This window comes from Lotus japonicus, chromosome 5, assembly GCF_012489685.1.
Source record: "Lotus japonicus ecotype B-129 chromosome 5, LjGifu_v1.2".
In the NCBI taxonomy this organism is placed as follows: domain Eukaryota; kingdom Viridiplantae; phylum Streptophyta; class Magnoliopsida; order Fabales; family Fabaceae; genus Lotus; species Lotus japonicus.
Genome location: NC_080045.1, coordinates 48,728,946 through 48,747,383, shown reverse-complemented (window position 1 = coordinate 48,747,383; position 18,438 = coordinate 48,728,946). Strand labels below are relative to the sequence as shown.

Below are 18,438 nucleotides of genomic sequence, written 5' to 3'. Positions count from 1 at the left end.
AACAATGTTAGTCCGAGTGGAAGGAGCTCAGGTCTCTTAAGCATGTAGTTCTGGGTTCGATCTTTAATATGTATATAAAAATCACCGTTGGGAGGAGTCTCCACTTTGGTGTCTGATAGTATCTTAGGAAATTAGTCTCTCAACTATCGGTGGAAAACTAGGAGGATATTCCGAGAAACCGAAAAAAATATGCCACCACATCCACATATATAAAACAAATTATGGTGATCTTTAAATCTCAACGATTATGGAAACTAACTTTACCTCTCTCAATTTAGAGAGCCTAATCCAATCTCAATTATGTAAACTATGCATTATAAAATTAGTTATAGCAAACAACAACTCATTTATGTGATTCGGCTCCTCCTTACACAAACATTCTGCGGCACGCTCTACCCGTGAGCCCAGTAGGAGTGGTCCTTTTTGGAGTCAATAACTTGCAATTGTCCCCACCAAAATCAAAGTTCATAACTTGCAATAATAATGCAAATGGATGAACCTACATACCTGGAGCCCATTCATAATTACTATCTTCTTTGAGGTTTAAACTTTATCCCTTCATGTAAGGATTTTGAATGTTCTATTTCTCATTCTTCCATGGTAACTCATAATTAGGTTCCTAACATATTCACATTAGTCAATCCAATTCCCAGCATGAAGGGGAGCTCATTTCCACATTAGTATACTGCAGATGCAGATAAAACAGAAGCCATTATTACAGATTAACCCAAAGCCAAACAATAAAAAATAGCCATAATTGAAAGGGATTCGAGTCAATTACTAATACATATAATATGATTAAGAAACTCCTGTTAACACAAGTAGCTGCACAATGCATGCCTTAGACACTGGTCAATTACCTTATAAAGAAGACTTGGATAAGGTAGAAGACCCCCTAAAAAGAAAAAGAAGCAAATGCAGATTTCAGATCTATAATCGCCCAATAAACAAATAACAAATAAAAAGGTAAAAGCGTTTAGAAAGCGCAGAAACCACTCCTTACAACTTTGGATAATTTCTGGGTTTAACAGGTAGTATTTTTTGTATGTAAACCATCAACACTCTCCACTATCTATTTCAATCTTTTCTTAGATCCAAACAACCCATCCTGCATGAACCTAGGACAAAGTCCTATTACCACAAAGCGCATAGATCAATTGAAACGAGTTGTTCTAGTTTAAGTAGAGATCCCGGGTATTCAAATGTAAGGGTTTTATATAACATCAGTGCAATGTCCAACGATAAAAAGCCACCATCATGCAAACTAACTAACGAGACAAAATAGCAAGGTATTATAAAAAATTTAATGGAAGAGACCTATCACTCATATTCTAACTGATAAATTAACAACTAAAAGTTTGAAATTCTAAAAAATGGAAAATTCTAAAGTTGCTTCAAGTCTCACTAAAACAGTATCAACGACATACCCTCAGATCTCAAACCAATAATTGGAAGTAATGCATGCCAAAACCAGAGCCATGAAGAAGAGCAGAAAATTATTTGCAAAAGAATACAAACTTAACTTGAGCAAAAAAAGATACTTTCATGATAGAAATGCATAAAGCGTGAAACAATTATCGTCTTTAACCATGAAACGGCCTAAGCATTGAAGAAGGATGGTAGTAGAAGGGAATGAAATTACAGAAATAGAAATAAAATAAAATAAGAGCACTCATATTCCATTCACTGTGGATTGATTTCAAAACTATAAAAACAAAAATTGAACATTGGTCAATGCTAAGACATGACCATAAGCTGGAGCATCATTCATAATTGTTGGATTGCTTGATTTCCCCTGTTTCCTCATTTATACAGCTTACTTATTTCCTCTTTTTTTACAGCTGTAATTTCTCTAGTCCTAGCTTTTTAGACAGCCTATTTTCTCTGTTCTTCCCTCTTCTCTCTGTGTTCTTCTTCTTTGACCATATCAGAATATACTGAGTTTCAATTGTGAATCAACATAACATGTACAATAGCATCTCGAGACTATATATGCTAACTAACACAGTAACTGGAATCAGTTATTACAGCTGTAATCCCCCCCCCCCTCCCCATGTCCACCGCACATGCCTCCCTAACTATCAAACTCACACATACGTATCAGACAAAGAGCGGTTCACATCCTCAAGCAAGACGGCCCAAAATCTGCCTTTTCGTTCGAAAAATGTTGCCAGAAACATTCATATTCCATTCTATAGCCCTCTCCCTAAAGTTCTTAGAAGCCACTTACCAGTTTCTCTGGTTACTCCAACACACCTGAACGATCCTTGGGAAGTCTTCACTAGTAAGCCAGCTAGCTAAGAATCTAAGGTGCCTTTGAGCCCTATGAGCGATTGAATCCTGATAGACCGATCGAAGTCCATGTGGCATGTAAAACTTCACTATGATGTATGAGTTTGCAAAGCATCGTTTTACGAACTTTTCTCCAAGTGTTAATAAAAATACTAAACCATTTGATCATATTCATTCCCCTACATGGGGACATGCACCTACTTCTATTATCTCTGGTGCAAAATGGTTTATGCAGTTTATTGATGACTACATTCATGTTATATGGTTGCTTCTAATAAAAGATAAATCTGAAGTATCCGATCGTTTGTGAAATTTGATTGTATGTTTCACGCGTAGTTTGAGAAACCAATTAAACATTTGCGCTCTGATAATAGCAGGCAATATGTTAGCCACAAATTTTCAAAGTTCCTCAAGGAAAATGGTGTTGATATCTCTCAACAAAATTGGGCTATATCGGGAAAAAAATATTATCTCCTTGGAGTTGCTAGAACTTTACTTTTCCAAATGACTTTCTAAGTCCTACTAGGGAGAAGCTATCTAAACTACCACTTATCCTATAAACAGGCTACCATCCCAAGTTTTAGTGATAGTCTTCTAACTCATGACTTCTTTGATTTCATCTGTCCCTCTTATGAAGGTTCCCCGATGTTGTGTTGCCTTTGTTCATGTTCATAGCCAATACGAGGCAAACTTGATCCTCACAGTTAAATGTATGTTTATAGGATATGCTCTAGCAAAAAGGAGTTCAAGTGTTACCACCCTCATAGTCGTCGTGTTTATGTCTCCAACTTTTCATGAAATTGAGTCTTTTTCATCAGTCCTCAGCTTCAAGGGGAGAATACTTTGGAAGCTGATTTTGAGCCACTTGAGATATTGTCCTTTCCTTTTGTACAGGATTTGACATCTTCCTTTCCTTTTGTACTTTGGAAGCTGAGTACGAGCCTCTTGAGATGGCGTAGCCAGGATTCTCACACCGGGGGGGACTATTGATCAAACAAAATATTTATATGTGCATGTTTGATAATACTTTAAAATTTTATTATGTGTGTGAAGTTACTTTTATCGACTATAATTTTGGTTTGACGTTATTTTTATTGTGTATTCAAACACTAACTATTATTAAAAAGGAAAAATAATATTTTTCGTCATGAACACAAGAGTATGTTTATATATCAATCACATTTTTCGTTAAGTATGTGAAGGGAAAAAATGCATATTTGTGCTTTTTATCTTGTTTGAAAAAAATAATGTAAACGTAATAAGTATGTTATGAGTGTGAAAACATAATTAATGACAATGTAGAAATGTGATACTTTTTTATTTCACTTTTGTGTTGAAACACATGAATTACCAAACTACCAAAATTTATATCTCATATTTATCTCTTATTTTCCTTAAAAAAATTATTTATCCCTTATTTAGCAATGAACTTTTTAGTAATTTTATATCTAATAGTTTTAGATTATTTTATAACAACATTCAGTTTTTAAACTTACTTTAAAACTGGCAGATCTAGGATTCGAACCTAAGACCTATATAAGAATAATAGCCTTGCTTGCCGCTGCACCACCATCGAATTCATGCTAGGTGTTTACGTTTACATTATATTATATTTATTACAGGTGCTAGAAAAAAAATTACATGGTATCAATATGAAAAGTTAAAATATCCGGGGGTGCGGAGCACCGGTAAGCCACCCCGGTGGCTCCGCCCCTAAATTGAGATGTGTTCTAGTACTAAACAAAGACTGGTTTAGACAGATACCAGTGCTATTATCATAAACCGAAAAACATGATAAGGTCACAGGGATGGATTACCAAAGTTGGCAATTAGTTACTCGACAATTATAATACTTCTTCTGATCCTAAGTCACATTTTTTAAGCTTTTTAAATCTTTTAATATAAGTCACTTTCTGTAGTACTATGAAGCATTAAATTATCTTTTCCAAGTTTATCTTTAACATTTAATGCTCAATGTTCAATTATCCAACACATATCAATAAATTCTTAGTTTTTTGATAGGGGTAATGAAGTAAAATTAACATGATTTTTTGATAGATTTGAGACTAACAACTAATCTTAACTAATTTTCTTAATATGTGTTAATTAGGTGAAAGTGACTTATAATTATAGGAACAAATGGAGCTGTAATAGAATATCTCAAGGGTCTTTTTGTCCAATCTTAAAAATCCCAATCTCTTTCTTTCCACCTTTCTCTCCATCCAAACAATGATCATATTTCCTTCTTATTTCTCTATACCAAACAATACCAAAGTCCCCACTCATTTTCTCACTTTTTTCTTTCTCATCATTTTCTCTTTCAACTAAACAAGGTAAAGGACTCAACAAATTTGATTTACCATTAGTTTAGAGAGGTAGCTAGCTACTAACTAACTATCATGTGGGACACAAGTCACTTGCATATCAGTTTGAGCCAATGTGGATCCCAATTTTCCCAATCCAACACATAGCTTCCTTCTCTATTTATTGCATGGAAACGCGCACGAGCAAACATTTAAAGTGAATGAAACTGTAAACCAAACATGAATGTAGAATTTCCTTAAAAGTTCGATGAATGTTATATAAAGGAAAATAAAGTTTGTTTTCAAGCTGGGATGATAAATCCCTCTTTCCAAAAATATATAACCTTTAGGGAAGATTTCTTTCACTAACGTTTCCTCACAACCGGAAGCCATGATATCAATCCCCTTGAGGCTCTGAGATCAGATTAGGAGCCCGTTTAGATACAGACCAAAGAACACTTATTGAAGCTTCTCTACTAAAAAAAATGCACACAAGATAAGCTCCAATAAAGTGCTCTCAGAGACGGATCCAAGTAGTGGAGTATGAGGGCAAGTACCCTCACTTAAATATGGAAAAATACATTAGAAAAAAATTTGAGTAGTAAAAGTATGTGGTTTTTTATGATTCTTTTGATAAAAATTGTCCTCACTTATATTCCAGATTACTAAATGCCCTCACTTGTGTTTCATATTGCTAAATGTCCTCACTTGGAAAAATATGTGGTTTTTGATGACCCATTTGGTAAAAAAATGTCTTCACTTGTGTCACATTTGGTAATAAATATCCTCACTTTTAATAGAATATGTTAATTTTTTTATTACAAATTTATATGTATATATTGCCCTCACTACATAAAATTTATGGATCCGTCACTGAGTGGTCTGGATCCGCATCCAAACGGGCTCTAAATGTTTAAGCTTCTCACAACAAATCATTCTCCATACACACTGACTAGGATTGAATTCTGGACTAAATGCTTAACGAGCTCAGCTATCTACCAAGTGTGCTCAATTGAAGTTATGGTTTCTGTTTGCACTAAAGGGAAGGTAACTCTTATCACAAACATCCACTCAATCAGCTTAGCAAAAGGCTCAATTGAACTTGAAGGAGCAAACGCCTAAGAGGAAAACTGCCTACTCTTCAGTTTACTAACAACAGAGTAAGAAAAACCAGAAGAAAATTGAGCAAAACCAGGACCATCACTTAAGCTATGCAATCCAACATTTCACATCAACAACCAACAACAAGAATCACAGTTGGAATTCTGAAGTCAAAATGGAAAAGCAAAACAATAGAGAACAGAACAAGACAAACCTCCTGCGACGAACTCCTTACTGCTTACAAAATCTGCAACACCCTCATGACTTTTCCATGGCCACCAACCAATTCCCAATCTTTATTAGCTTGAATAATGACACTTGATAGCAGCAGCCAACTTTCACCTCCATAAAGAAAGGGAAGTTGAGTGTTGAGTTCACATAAAACAAAACAGAACCAAACCAAGTGTTAAAGCAAGTAAAGTAAAGTAACACACCCACCAACTGTAAAATGGTAAATTCCCTCCCTTTTCCCTTTTCTCCGCAACTGAAGGACAGTCAACAACACCAACAACAACAACAGTATCATCAGAAATTCAGAACCAAACAAACTCCTCGGTTCTGTTTTCAAAACTAAAAAGAATTGAAAGAAAGAAAAAAGAAAGAGATATTTATGACCGTATTGTAGAGTAAAGCGCGCCCACACATGGCAGCTGTCTCCAGCCCATTTCCCTCCCAATCAAATCCTTCCCCTTTTTTCCATTATATATCTCCACTTCCCTCCCACCGTTCACACTCACTCAAACCACCACCATGTCACCGCCACTCAACCTCCTCCTCCCCCTCCTCCTCCTCTTCTCCGCCACAACTAATGGAGAGGTTCAAACACTGAACCTCAACCACCCTTCAAAATTCAACCCCAAGCTCCCACTCCCACCCCTCAGAACCCTCTCCTCCTCAAAACGGTTCGAAGGCTCCTCAGACCTCGTTAAGCTCAAGTACCACATGGGTCCTGTCCTCTCTTCCCCGATCAACATCTACCTCATCTGGTACGGCAACTGGGCCCAGCCCAAGAAGCTCGTTATCAAGGACTTCCTCCGATCAATCTCCGCCGCCGGAGTCCCCTCCCCGTCGGTAGCAGACTGGTGGCGTACTGTCTCCCTCTACACCGACCAAACCGGCGCTAACATCTCCCGCACAGTCACCATCGCCGGCGAGTATGCCGACCGGAAATACTCCAACGGGAGACACCTCACGCGGTTGTCAGTCCAGGACGTGATCGCCACGGCGGTGAGGTCCAAGCCGTTCCCGGTGGACCACCGGAAGGGGATCTACCTTGTCCTCACCTCCGAGGACGTGACGATGGACGAGTACTGCCGCGCCGTGTGCGGCTTCCACTACTTCACGTTCCCGTCGAAGGTTGGCTACACGCTTCCCTACGCGTGGGTGGGGAACTCAGGCAAGCAGTGTGCCGAGGTCTGCGCGTACCCCTTCGCCGTGCCGGAGTACATGGCTGGTGGCGGTCCGGGGAAGCTGGCTCCGCCGAATGGTGACGTTGGGGTGGATGGGATGGTGAGTGTGATTGCGCATGAGCTGGCGGAGCTGTCGTCGAACCCGCTGGTGAACGCGTGGTACGCTGGTGAGGATCCGACGGCGCCGACGGAGATCGGTGATTTGTGTGAGGGGCTGTACGGTACCGGCGGCGGTGGCGGTTACATCGGTGAGGTGATGAAGGATAAGGGAGGAAGGACGTTTAATCTTAATGGGCTTGGTAACAGGAGGTTCTTGGTCCAGTGGGTTTGGAGCCCAGTTTTGAATGCTTGTGCTGGGCCCAATGCTTCTGATTTGAATTGATTTGAATTCAGACACCAACACATTCTTTTTTTCTTTTTTGTTAGTCTACTACTACTACTACTTCTACTTACTACTACTGCAAATTAATGGATCATGTTCATATGTAATGTAATGATATGCTTGCTTTTCCTTTTTTTTTTATCTTTATCTAATTTTATTCCCCTACTTTGAGGAAATTCATTATAAATATCTCAAGCTTTTTGGCACTTTTTCATTATACCTTGCTTAGATTTTTTATGTGCAGTCACAACCAAGGTGCATAGAGAAAGGAATAATATATTGTAATGTACTTAAGTCAGATAACAGTGAATAATAGAATAAAGCTTAATATAATGTGTTGCTTGTTTGCTTTAGGGATAAAACTTACTTTAAAAGTATATATAGTATAGTAGCTAGTGTGTGTGAGAGGGAAGGATTCAAAATAGCTGGTCTGGTTATTGTAATGAATGAATGACCCGTGATGAATATGGCAAGTTGAGTGGTGTGGTGGGTAGTGTTGGGGTTTAAAATAAGCAAAAAGTAAGTCAAGATTGATTGCTGAATAGGCCAGACAACATTCTTTATAAATTGCAGGAGACATTGGATCATGTTATCTTTTGTTTTTTTGCACGGTAAAATTGATGCTGTAATTTTACATTTTTTTGTAAAAGAATATATCTTGTTGGCCATCAATCTCGTGATGGGACAAATACACATGTTAAAAATATCTTTTATTAAATTGAATCAAAGGTGGGTAAAATATCAACAAGATATTTCTCTACCCCAAACATGATACCTAGTAGTAATAAACGACTTTCTAGTTAGAAAACTAGCGACGACATTACATCATTTTGTAAAGTCATTTGAGTTAAGCATTGATACACATTCTCATTATTTGAGTTAAACAACGCCATTTGACGATATGTATGTTCAAGAAAGTGCCAATGAATTAAACAAATGTTCAACACATGCATCCTATTGGAGAAGCTTCTTTAATTCATTCCCTTAATTTTGAGTTGGTTTTGAAACTTGTAAAAGCTTGTATCTACACCTAATCTACTGTTAAGAGATATCTTAAAGAGGCTATTGAAATACTACTTTGTAAGCTCGAAGAAATAGTGTCGTATTCTTATTTATAACTTGGATAAGTTAGTGGAAAATCTCTTCAATCATAAGAGGATTGGACATAACCCAAGTGGTTTAAGGTACACTAACATAAGCACCAACATGTGATCTCTTTAACTCTAGCTTATCTTCTGCAAATTTGTTTTTACTAACTTAGGAAATTGAACGAGATTTATAAAAAAAAATTGCGTTAAATTTGAAGAAGTTATTTTAACGGCCTAACTTCTAAGGTTCCATTCTAGCGTTGAACCTTATATTAGTACTTACTAATCATCAGAACTTGCTCTTAGCATATTCTAACGGCCAACACTTACTAAGTATTAACACAATTTTTTTTTGTCTTGACCAAGGTATCCCCACAGCCGCCCCACGGTCAGCGTACTAAGCAGTAGGGGGCTGGTCAATGAATTTTATCTATTTGCAAGAGCTGAGATTCGAACTCTCAACCACTTGTTTAAATGATAAAGTGCTGAATCACTACACCAACTCATTTGATTTATAAACACAATTTAATCCTCTGTCTTTGTTTATTTCAATTTGTTCAATTATGTGATATAAGGCTGATTTGATTGGATTCATGGAACAGCAAATTAAAATCACAAGATATTTTATGCATGCCGAAATCATAAATCTAGTAATGTAACAATGTCCTTTTAGGATTTTAGCTACTGCGCGCGTTGCGTTAGCTCAAACCAACTTTTCGCGGCCCCATCATGGAAAATAACCTGATAAATTGCCTCCTTTTGTTGGTTTTGGAGGAGTCCTTCACGCTGAATGATTTCTCCTTTTTTATAACTTTATGAGAAAGTTTGAATAAAATATTAAAAATGAGAACTAAAATAGTACTAATAAGTAGTAAAAATGCAGAAACATCAACTCTTATTAGTTTAACACAGTTGAATTTTATAGATAAGGATGAATTAGTAACCTTATTAACATAATCCATTGAATTTGAAAATAGTTCTGTGTTAGAAACATCAACTCTCATTAGTTTAACACATTTGAATTTAAATAAACTCTTGTTAATTAGTCTAGTGTATAAACTGAATGTACACTACTATTAGTCTACTAGTCTATTTGTTCAACAGTATCTTGTTTGTCTTGTGATATAGATCCTCCTAGTCTCCCTACTTTCTACCAACCGAATAAAGTATACTAAGTAGTATTGAACCAAGCACTTTTAATGATCATATGCAAACAAAGAAGTCAAATAATGAGAATAAGCTACTTAAAACAGCAATACCCCACTTGCACATGGACCATGGTTGGTAATCATGACATTGATTGTGTTTGTTTCTCTTCTTTGATTATAGGTTTTTTTTCTTGTTTACTTTTGCTTTGGATACTATTTGATTTAATGGAATTAGAAGGGGTTTGATACTTTAGCACCCATTTTTCCTTCATATCATTTTCTCTCAAATTTTTCTTCTATTTTTATATTTTTTTATATCATATTACTCAGCATATTTTTTTTTCTTTTATTCATATTTCTACAGCAAGGATGGAACCAGAAAAAAATTTCAGTGAAACAAAAAATTCAATACATTGAATAAAATTGACATTCATTAGTTGAAAGAAGCACTATATGTATGAATTTTACAAAGGACGAAAACAACATTTAAATACTATTTTATTAAGAAAAAAATCATCATAGGAGGGTGACCCTCCATTTCTGTCCTATTTGGATCCGTTGCTATCTATCAAATTTCTTTCCAAAAATTTAAAGAGGCAGAGCTAATTTTTGTGCCTCATTTGTAGGGGTGTACAAGGGACGGGTTGGGACGAGTTTTGATTAACCCTAACCCGGCCCTAAATGTTGATCGGGTCAATTCATAGACCCTAACCCGTCCCTAGACCCGAAACAACCCGACATTATGCGGGTTCAATTTAGGACGGGTCTTTATAGGACGAGACCGGGTTGGCCCGAGGGACAATAAGTTTAAGACTATTTGATACTAATTTTAAAATTTAAAGATAATAACATACTAAAAGAGTTATAAGTTGGAACTATTTTTTAGAAGAAATAACTTGAAAGGATTCAATTCTTTCATAATCTATTGCACTTGAGATGTTTACATTTTGTTTGATCATTTATTCACTTGTCTCACATATGCATAATACACACACATGATTTTCTCTTGTTAGAGCATGAAAGTGTCCATAGTTTGACCAACGTTTATTTAATTCATAAGGTATATGTTAAACATTTTAATCTCATCTAGATGGTAAGATAAATTTGAGCACCATGTTTCACATTTTAATCATTATAACAAATTAAAATTTTATAAAATATATATGTGGGACGGGCCGGGTGACCCGAGCGTCAACCCGAACCCGACCCTACCCGAAATCGGGTAACTCGAAGATCAACCCGAACCCGGTCTCTTTTAATGATCGGGCCGGGTTCAACCCGGCCCTAAAGGCTTGGGCCGGGACGGGTTGGCGGGTAGGGTCGGGTCTTGTACACCCCTACTCATTTGTGAGGGAAGCCAAGTGGATGGTAGAAGGGAGAGGTCAATGCTCAGAGGCAGGAAATGAGGAGAGGCCTATACTCCAAAAGTGATTACCAACCAATTCAGGCCCACTTTAATTGGTAAGTTTGCTATCACCAGCTAATCACATGTCCTATCGTCCAACATAAAAAGAAGTTAATCACATGACCCACATAGTGCATAATTGCACATACACTGTAATTTAGTTTGGAAAACATCAGATTATGGTGGTTTTCTTATCTTTCAATTCCGTAATTATTTCCTACAATAAGGGACTTTACATGATAAATCAGCTTAAACCAAATTTTCTTGATTAAATGTTATCTTGTTTAAAAATTGTAGCTGTTTCATTAATACTTCCTGTGGTTTTTTTTTGATAGGCTGTTTTCAGTTATAGTATAGGAACTATTGGGGGACAAGTTCTAGCACTTTTTTTCTGTCTTCTTTTTTATTTGTCTTCCTCTCTTTGTATATGGGTTAGCACCCCTTGTGCTTAATCAATATATTCTTTGCCTATCAAAAAAAAAAATAAAAACTCATTTCATTAATTTGAAAGTGAAGCGTCTACAAAAAAAAGAGCATGTTTTCAACATCAAGGGGTGGATTATCCCACCACAAATTTTTAGGGAAGCTAAGGAAGCAATAGCATAGGCTGAATTGTTTGCTTGACGCCTAACATCCGAGAAATTCACCACTCAAAAGTTGGAGGTTGGGTCCAAACAATCTTGAATAATAGTGAGATTTCAATTAGGTAATATGAACCCCCTCTACAACCAACCTTGATCACTATGGCCGAATATGACTAAAAAATTACATTCTCTATATCAATCCCAAAGCACAACTCATTCCTCATCGTAGTGTCAATGCTTCAGCAATGAGAGGTTATCGCCTGATACTATGACTCTACGTCGCAGCCATCATCAATGTATCCCTGAAGCCAATCAAACCCAAACTAGTGGAGTCTTTCCCTGTCCAATTCATTCCCCTGAAGTTCACATTTTTACTGTTTCATAATAGACAACGCTCGTAGATAGTGATGCTCGTAATTTAGCTTTCCAAGTCTTCTCAATTTAGGAAGCTTGCAAAAAGTTGTTGAGCATGCCTCTCTTTCACACTCACTTTTCAACCAAAGAAGGGTGGGAACTTTCTCTCCACTATAGTCTACCTCCCTCTCCTTTTTTTCTTCTCAAATTCATCTATAGCATACATATGTTTTGATTCATTCACACTCATTTTCCTTCAATCTCATTTTCAATCTTTTTTGCTTTTTATATCTCTCTTCTTCACTTATCACATCACCTATTATATATTTCATTTCTCTTTCTTTTCTTCGTTTTCTCTTTTAAGTGTAGGTGAGATTCAAATGTCAACATAAATTCATAAGTAACAAACTGTCAAACTACTTAAACTAGGGTAAATGAGAGTGACACTTTTCTCTCCGCAATACTCTTTCTTCCACTCATTCTCTCTTTACAAGTTCACTTTAACTGTTTTACCACAGGAAGTATTAATGAAATGAGTACTTTTCATAAATTAAAAGTGAATAATTACATTAAATTTGAAGGATTGTCTAAATCATTCAAGGTAAATATTAGGTAAAATCGCTCTATTCTTAAGTGACAGTGTGACATAATAATATTTTAACATATGTGTCATGAGCTAGCATTTGCTAAAACACATACCTCCATTTTTATTTTTTGGTCAAAGCGTGCCTGTCATGAAGGGAAGTGAGGAGTAGCTTTTTTTGTGTAGTATATTGGTTGACAAATTGTTCTCATTCCATGGACCTTGGGCTCCATTCCATATATCTTGGAGGGTTGCCTTCTTGATATTCATATCTCGTTAAAAGACTGTGGCTTAGTGGACAAAAATATCTTGGTTGCTTTCTTTCCAATAATTTTGTTTGGTTTTGGGGTCTCGACTCTATTTATTAAAAAAAGGTTTAAAACTAAATGTAATTATTTGATTTTTTTTCCAACTAAGGCTCAACTACAAGATGAAGGCTTCCGTGGGACTTTGATTTGGTGGTGGATCAGTCCATTTTTTTTTATTTGTTATTTTTTTTTCCTTAAAAAAAAATGTTTTTATTTCTTAACACTCGAACCTAAAATGGCCAATAAAAATTTCTTTTCTTTTTTCTGATAAAAATTTATTTAATTTAAAAATGGTCCTTATGATGTTATAAAACTACATTTTATATCCAATCACCAGTCCACATAGGTTTTCATATAGAATTTTCACATATGTTTTAGTCTTGTTCTTACACGGACCTAACACTCTCAGATCTAAGGTTTTGAGTTGTAAAGTTAAGAATAAATGGAACTTGTCTCATTGGATGTGGGCTTAGCCTTTTATAGTGAGGCTAAACCCTAACCTTAAGTCTATTACATTTGAGTCTTCCTACCTACAATGTAATGGGCATCCTACAAGGTCTAGCCCGATTCTCGGATCCACCTTCTAAGCCTTCAGACATAAACCCACCTCAAGTCTAGGACCCCCTTTCGGTAGGTTGGAGTCGCCCAACTTAAGGGCGGGACCAATCCACATGCCTGCACTATGTCGTGACTGAAGCTTTGAGGACGATGTGAGTCTTTGTTCTCGATCGCCAATATAAGAGAACCCGCCGGGTAGCCCGTATTAGGGATGTACGAGTCCAATTCTCTAAATAATTTCTTTCATCAAATTTAGATATTCTCTCCTTTCCTCCACCTCCATAAAACCACACTCTTTCCACTATACCAGCCACCCCTTACCACCACAAGCACCACCAAGACATCACAAAACCCCACCTTCTCGTCCTCCTTCCTAATCTGACAAGTCCTAATCACTACCTTTCTTCTTATTCCTAAACACCTTTCCCCCAATTTCCCTACCACATTGGTTGTTGTTGTATGAATCCTCAGAATCTTGTGCAAGGATAAAGGTGGGTCAATCGGGGTGCAGCATGGAGGAGGGTGGGTTAATCGGGGTGCAGTGCATCAGGAGTTGTCTTCCTATTCAGTTGGACATGGTAGAGGGGTGAGAGAGATGGTGTTAAACCATACCAAAGGGGAAAAAGATGGTGTATGGTGAAAACGCACGAGCTGACACGAATGCAAGGTATGTTGCGATAGCTCCAGGTCATTGGTTGACATTGATGCAGAGTGTGAGGTAAGGTCATGTCACTCAAGAAGTCTCCCATTACCTAGAATTGTGAAGAGGGATTTCAAGGCTATATATTGACTCATCTTCTTTATTTGAAGAGACACCAACACCGGCACGGGGAAACACTCTAAGCTTCTGCTTATATTTATGATTTGTTTTTCTCTAATGCTCTTATTTTAGAGTATTGTGAAAACGCAGTTCAAATATTCTTATTAGTATCTTATTTCCCCCTGAAAGTCTGACATTTCATGCAGTGGTCTTGGGATCACATGGTAACACTCTTCTCTTGGCTTTTCCTTAAAATGCTTGCACTTGCTGGGTTTGCTTTGTGAGGACAAATATGGATGTTTCACACATCAATATGATCTACTTGATATTATTGATTATGATTGCACACCAACCCTTAGATGCTGTAAACCTTGAGCAAGCATGAGTTAACAGATCAATTACCTTGTATGAAACCTAATCTTAAGGATTGCTACTTCTATCAACATCACCTTTGGCTGTCTCTGTCTTGCTAGATTAATGGCTACAATAGTATTGGTACTAGTGAACAGAGGAATTATGCAGACCATGCATGAGTAGATTCAAAGTAAAAATTTGTTTGTGCCTTGGAGCATTTTGCGCCAAACTTAGATGTTTAACATGAATTATATGCACCAAAAGCAATAAATTTCATCCAACTATATCACTATTTAAGTCAAACTTGAATATAGTTGAAAGGTCAACTTAATACATTTTATGAAAAATCATGTAATAAATGTTTCAATTGAACAATAGCTCTATGCACACTATTACAACATCAGCACAGTAGAAGATCATGGAAACTCCAAACTAGCAAAGCTACCTGGAGTTATCTTCTCTTCAATTTCTGCACACTTCCTGAAATTAACTACCAAATTGAAAACCTTAAATAATTTTCTTCTTCCTTAAGCAAGAGGTTGTTGGATAGCTGACACTTTAGGCACATGAACAGGGAACTCATGAATCTCATCCATCCAAGGGTTTTTCTCCTTGGCAGGGTTAATAGTCTTCAATGCCTGCCATACTGCACTGTTGCACTTGAATCCAGAACCAAACGCAATCTGCCAAGTCCTATCACCTTTTCTGATTCTCCCTTTAGCTTCAGTGTATGCAAGTTCATACCATAAGGAGCTGCTAGAAGTGTTACCAAATCTATTTAGAGTCATTCTTGAAGGCTCCATGTGCCAATCACTGAGGTCAAGATTTTTCTCCAACTCATCCAACACTGCTCTTCCACCAGCATGGATGCAAAAGTGCTCAAAAGCTAGCTTAAAATCTGGGATGTATGGCTTTATCTTCACCTTGAACACTTTTCTTGCAACCAATGTTGCGAAAAACAGAAGCTGCTCTGACATGGGGAGGACTAATGGGCCAAGTGTTGTGATGTTGGTCTTGAGAGCTTCTCCTGCAACTGCCATCAAGTCCTTTGAGAGTGCCACACCAATTGTTTTCTTCGCATCTTCTTCTTGAAAGACACAACCATAGGATTTGTCGTCCGCACCTTTATGAGTGCGAACCGTGTGGATCAATTGGTATTTGGCGCGGCTGCGGTCAGAGGACTTGTTGGAGAGAAGAACTGCAGCTCCTCCCATTCTGAAGAGGCAATTTGAGACTAACATTGATCTGTCGTTGCCAAAGTACCAGTTGAGAGTGATGTTCTCCATGCTCACCACTAAGGCATAAGAGTTGGGATGAACCTGCATATGATTTACATAGACATGTGAATAGTTAGACTTTAAATTCTGCAATAGAGCAATCTTAAGATGATCATAATCATAAGAAGAAACGATGCTTGGACATCCAAACAATGCATACACCCTACAAAGACTCAATTTTTTTACTCTATCTCACACTTTTCATCCCATCAATCATATATCACATTTATTAACGATCTCTCTTCTCTTATTACTCACTTTAAATATCTGCACTATGCGGATGTTTACAAATTATGTGTGTTGCCAAAAATATCATGAGAATCAGTCAATCAGACACAAAACTATCTATTGAATTGGTTATGATTCATTTGTTATAATTGACATGCTACAAAACTTTATGGTATATTAAGATTTAAGATCATAACTTTCAATTAATGATTATTCATGAGAAGTGAATTTTGATACCTCATCTTCCCAATTGTCCACGTGGACAATTAATGAGGCACATAAACACGGCTAAAAAGGTACATAACTTTTAATTGGGTCAGCATTAAATAGGGAGGCTAACTGTTAATCTAACAACTGCCAGCAACATGGACAAAGGACATGGGCAAGCTGGAGATGTAGACAACTGGTGCTGCAATTTGAACAAGAAACGTTTATGCATGAATGGCCTATACTTTTGGACCACTGGATTTCTAGAATAGATCAAGATCATCCATTCCAATTTCCTATTCCACCAATAAGATTTTATTGGTCGTGAAATCAGTCTCTTACTAAATTACTACAAGTTAAGACTGCCTACATTAGACTGACCCACAAAGTGAGTCTGACCTCTCCTTGAAGTTTTATATCAGCTGGTTTTCCCTTTTTAATTAAAAAGGATAAGTTTGAAACAGAGGCACCCATGTTTTTTTAAGTCACATATTAAAATTTTGCTGTTTCTTCTAGACATAATTGTGCATGCTAACTATTTACTACATTAGGTGACGTTATAGCTAAATGATCAAAGACTTAAAACACAAAAATAGTATAACTATAGAAGAGAAAATTAAAATTTTGAAAGAATAGAAGAACAAACCTGAAGGAGCTGTTTGGCAAGGTCTATAGAGATTAGTCCAGCACTGCATCCCATGCCACCAAGATTATAACTTTGAATGTTCCCTCTCAACTTGTAGTGATTCACAATCATGGCAGAGAGAGATGGTGTAGGGTTGAACAAGCTGCAATTCACCACCAAGATCCCAATATCCTTAGCCTTCACACCAGTTTTCTCCAGAAGCTGATCAATGGCACCAAACATCACCTGCTCTGCCTCTTTCCTTGCTTCAGCCATACAAGGGTTTGGTGGAATACTCAAGATTGCAGGAGGCAAGTAAGTCTTCTGCCCCAAACCAGACCTCTCAAGAATCTTCTTCTGAAAGGCCAAGTTTTCTTCTGTAAAAGTTCCAGTAAGCTCAGACCTCTGCATGAAAATCTCCCTTGTGACATTACACTCTGGCTCTGGCTTGTAACATGAAAAATCCACCAAGTAAACACCTCTTGGCCTGCTCATGAAGTAAAGAGTGATGAGGAACACCATGAGGCTGGAACAAACTGTCACTGAGACAAGGTTGAACTTGAGATTCTCCCAAAGGTGAACAACATCTTGGTAAGAGATAGTTGAGAGATGAGCTGAAGCTACACCAAGAAGTGGTATGAGCATGAGGTACATAGCATTGGAGATTAAGTAGTGGTAGCCAAGCTTCACATACTTGAGCTTCACTGATAGAAGAAAGTTTGGAAGTTTTCTTCTTTCTTGTGGAGATTCAACAGAAATGGTTCCTGTTCCTGAATCCTTAGTTCGATTCTTGTGATCTTCCATGAGGGGTTTGGAGTCTGGGAGAGGCTTATTGGGTTAATTTATGTGAAGCAGGGGAAAATTGAACACCCTAAAAGAGTAGAAAACAAGGAATGTTTGTAACAATTACTCAAAAACAAAAGAGTGTGGGTTTTAGTTTAGCTTTTGAATGAAGGAGTTATTTTTGGAAGAGAGGTGTGTTTACCTAAGCAAGCACGTGAATGAGAAAGAAGAAAGGAAGAAGGTCAGTGTGTTGCAAAAATGTGGAAGATGGCAGGGGTTTTAAAAGGGTGTGTGTAGAGAGAGATAAGGGAGGAGGATAGTCGATACAACTACCCCAACGAACTTTTAATTGGTATATGCGGGGAGCATTCAATAAGCCAACTGGGAAAACAGCCTTTTTTTTAGTATTTTTTTTTCTTTTTGTTCAAAGTTGGAGTATCTGAAAGTCGGTCCATCGATATTCGAAGATCATATTAAATGTGTAAGCATCTTCTAATAATTTCTTTATACACCTCGCTTAGGGATTGAATTATATGCTTAAATACTCTAAATATAGTTTCATTATTCATAGCTCATTTTCTCTTCTATTTTATTTTTACCCAATTCTTTTTCTTGTTTGTTTATTTTTTTCCCCCAATCACATCATTTGCCGGATCATTTATTTTCTCTTTTAAGTGTGAGTGTATTTT

At 37.1% G+C, this 18,438-nt stretch overlaps 2 protein-coding genes and 1 long non-coding RNA gene across 3 annotated transcripts; 1 reads left to right on the top strand and 2 right to left on the bottom strand.

Annotated features, from left to right (window-relative positions):
• Positions 1–225: 225 nt before the first annotated feature.
• Positions 226–6,124, bottom strand: LOC130717022 (uncharacterized). Its single transcript, XR_009012235.1, has 3 exons — positions 5,911–6,124; positions 861–895; positions 226–685 (listed from the first exon to the last, which is right to left on the bottom strand). It is a non-coding gene; the product is annotated as an uncharacterized LOC130717022 (long non-coding RNA).
• Positions 6,125–6,339: 215 nt separating this feature from the next.
• On the top strand, positions 6,340–7,704 carry LOC130717021 (protein EXORDIUM-like 5). The gene has a single exon (XM_057567108.1). It carries the CDS (start codon positions 6,447–6,449, stop codon positions 7,485–7,487), a length of 1,041 nt encoding a protein of 346 aa, XP_057423091.1. The 5' UTR covers positions 6,340–6,446; the 3' UTR covers positions 7,488–7,704.
• Positions 7,705–14,900: 7,196 nt separating this feature from the next.
• Positions 14,901–18,016, bottom strand: LOC130717654 (3-ketoacyl-CoA synthase 11-like). The gene is made up of 2 exons (XM_057567979.1): positions 16,988–18,016; positions 14,901–15,948 (listed from the first exon to the last, which is right to left on the bottom strand). Exons 1-2 carry the CDS (start codon positions 17,768–17,770, stop codon positions 15,157–15,159), a joined length of 1,575 nt encoding a protein of 524 aa, XP_057423962.1. The 5' UTR covers positions 17,771–18,016; the 3' UTR covers positions 14,901–15,156.
• Positions 18,017–18,438: the final 422 nt, after the last annotated feature.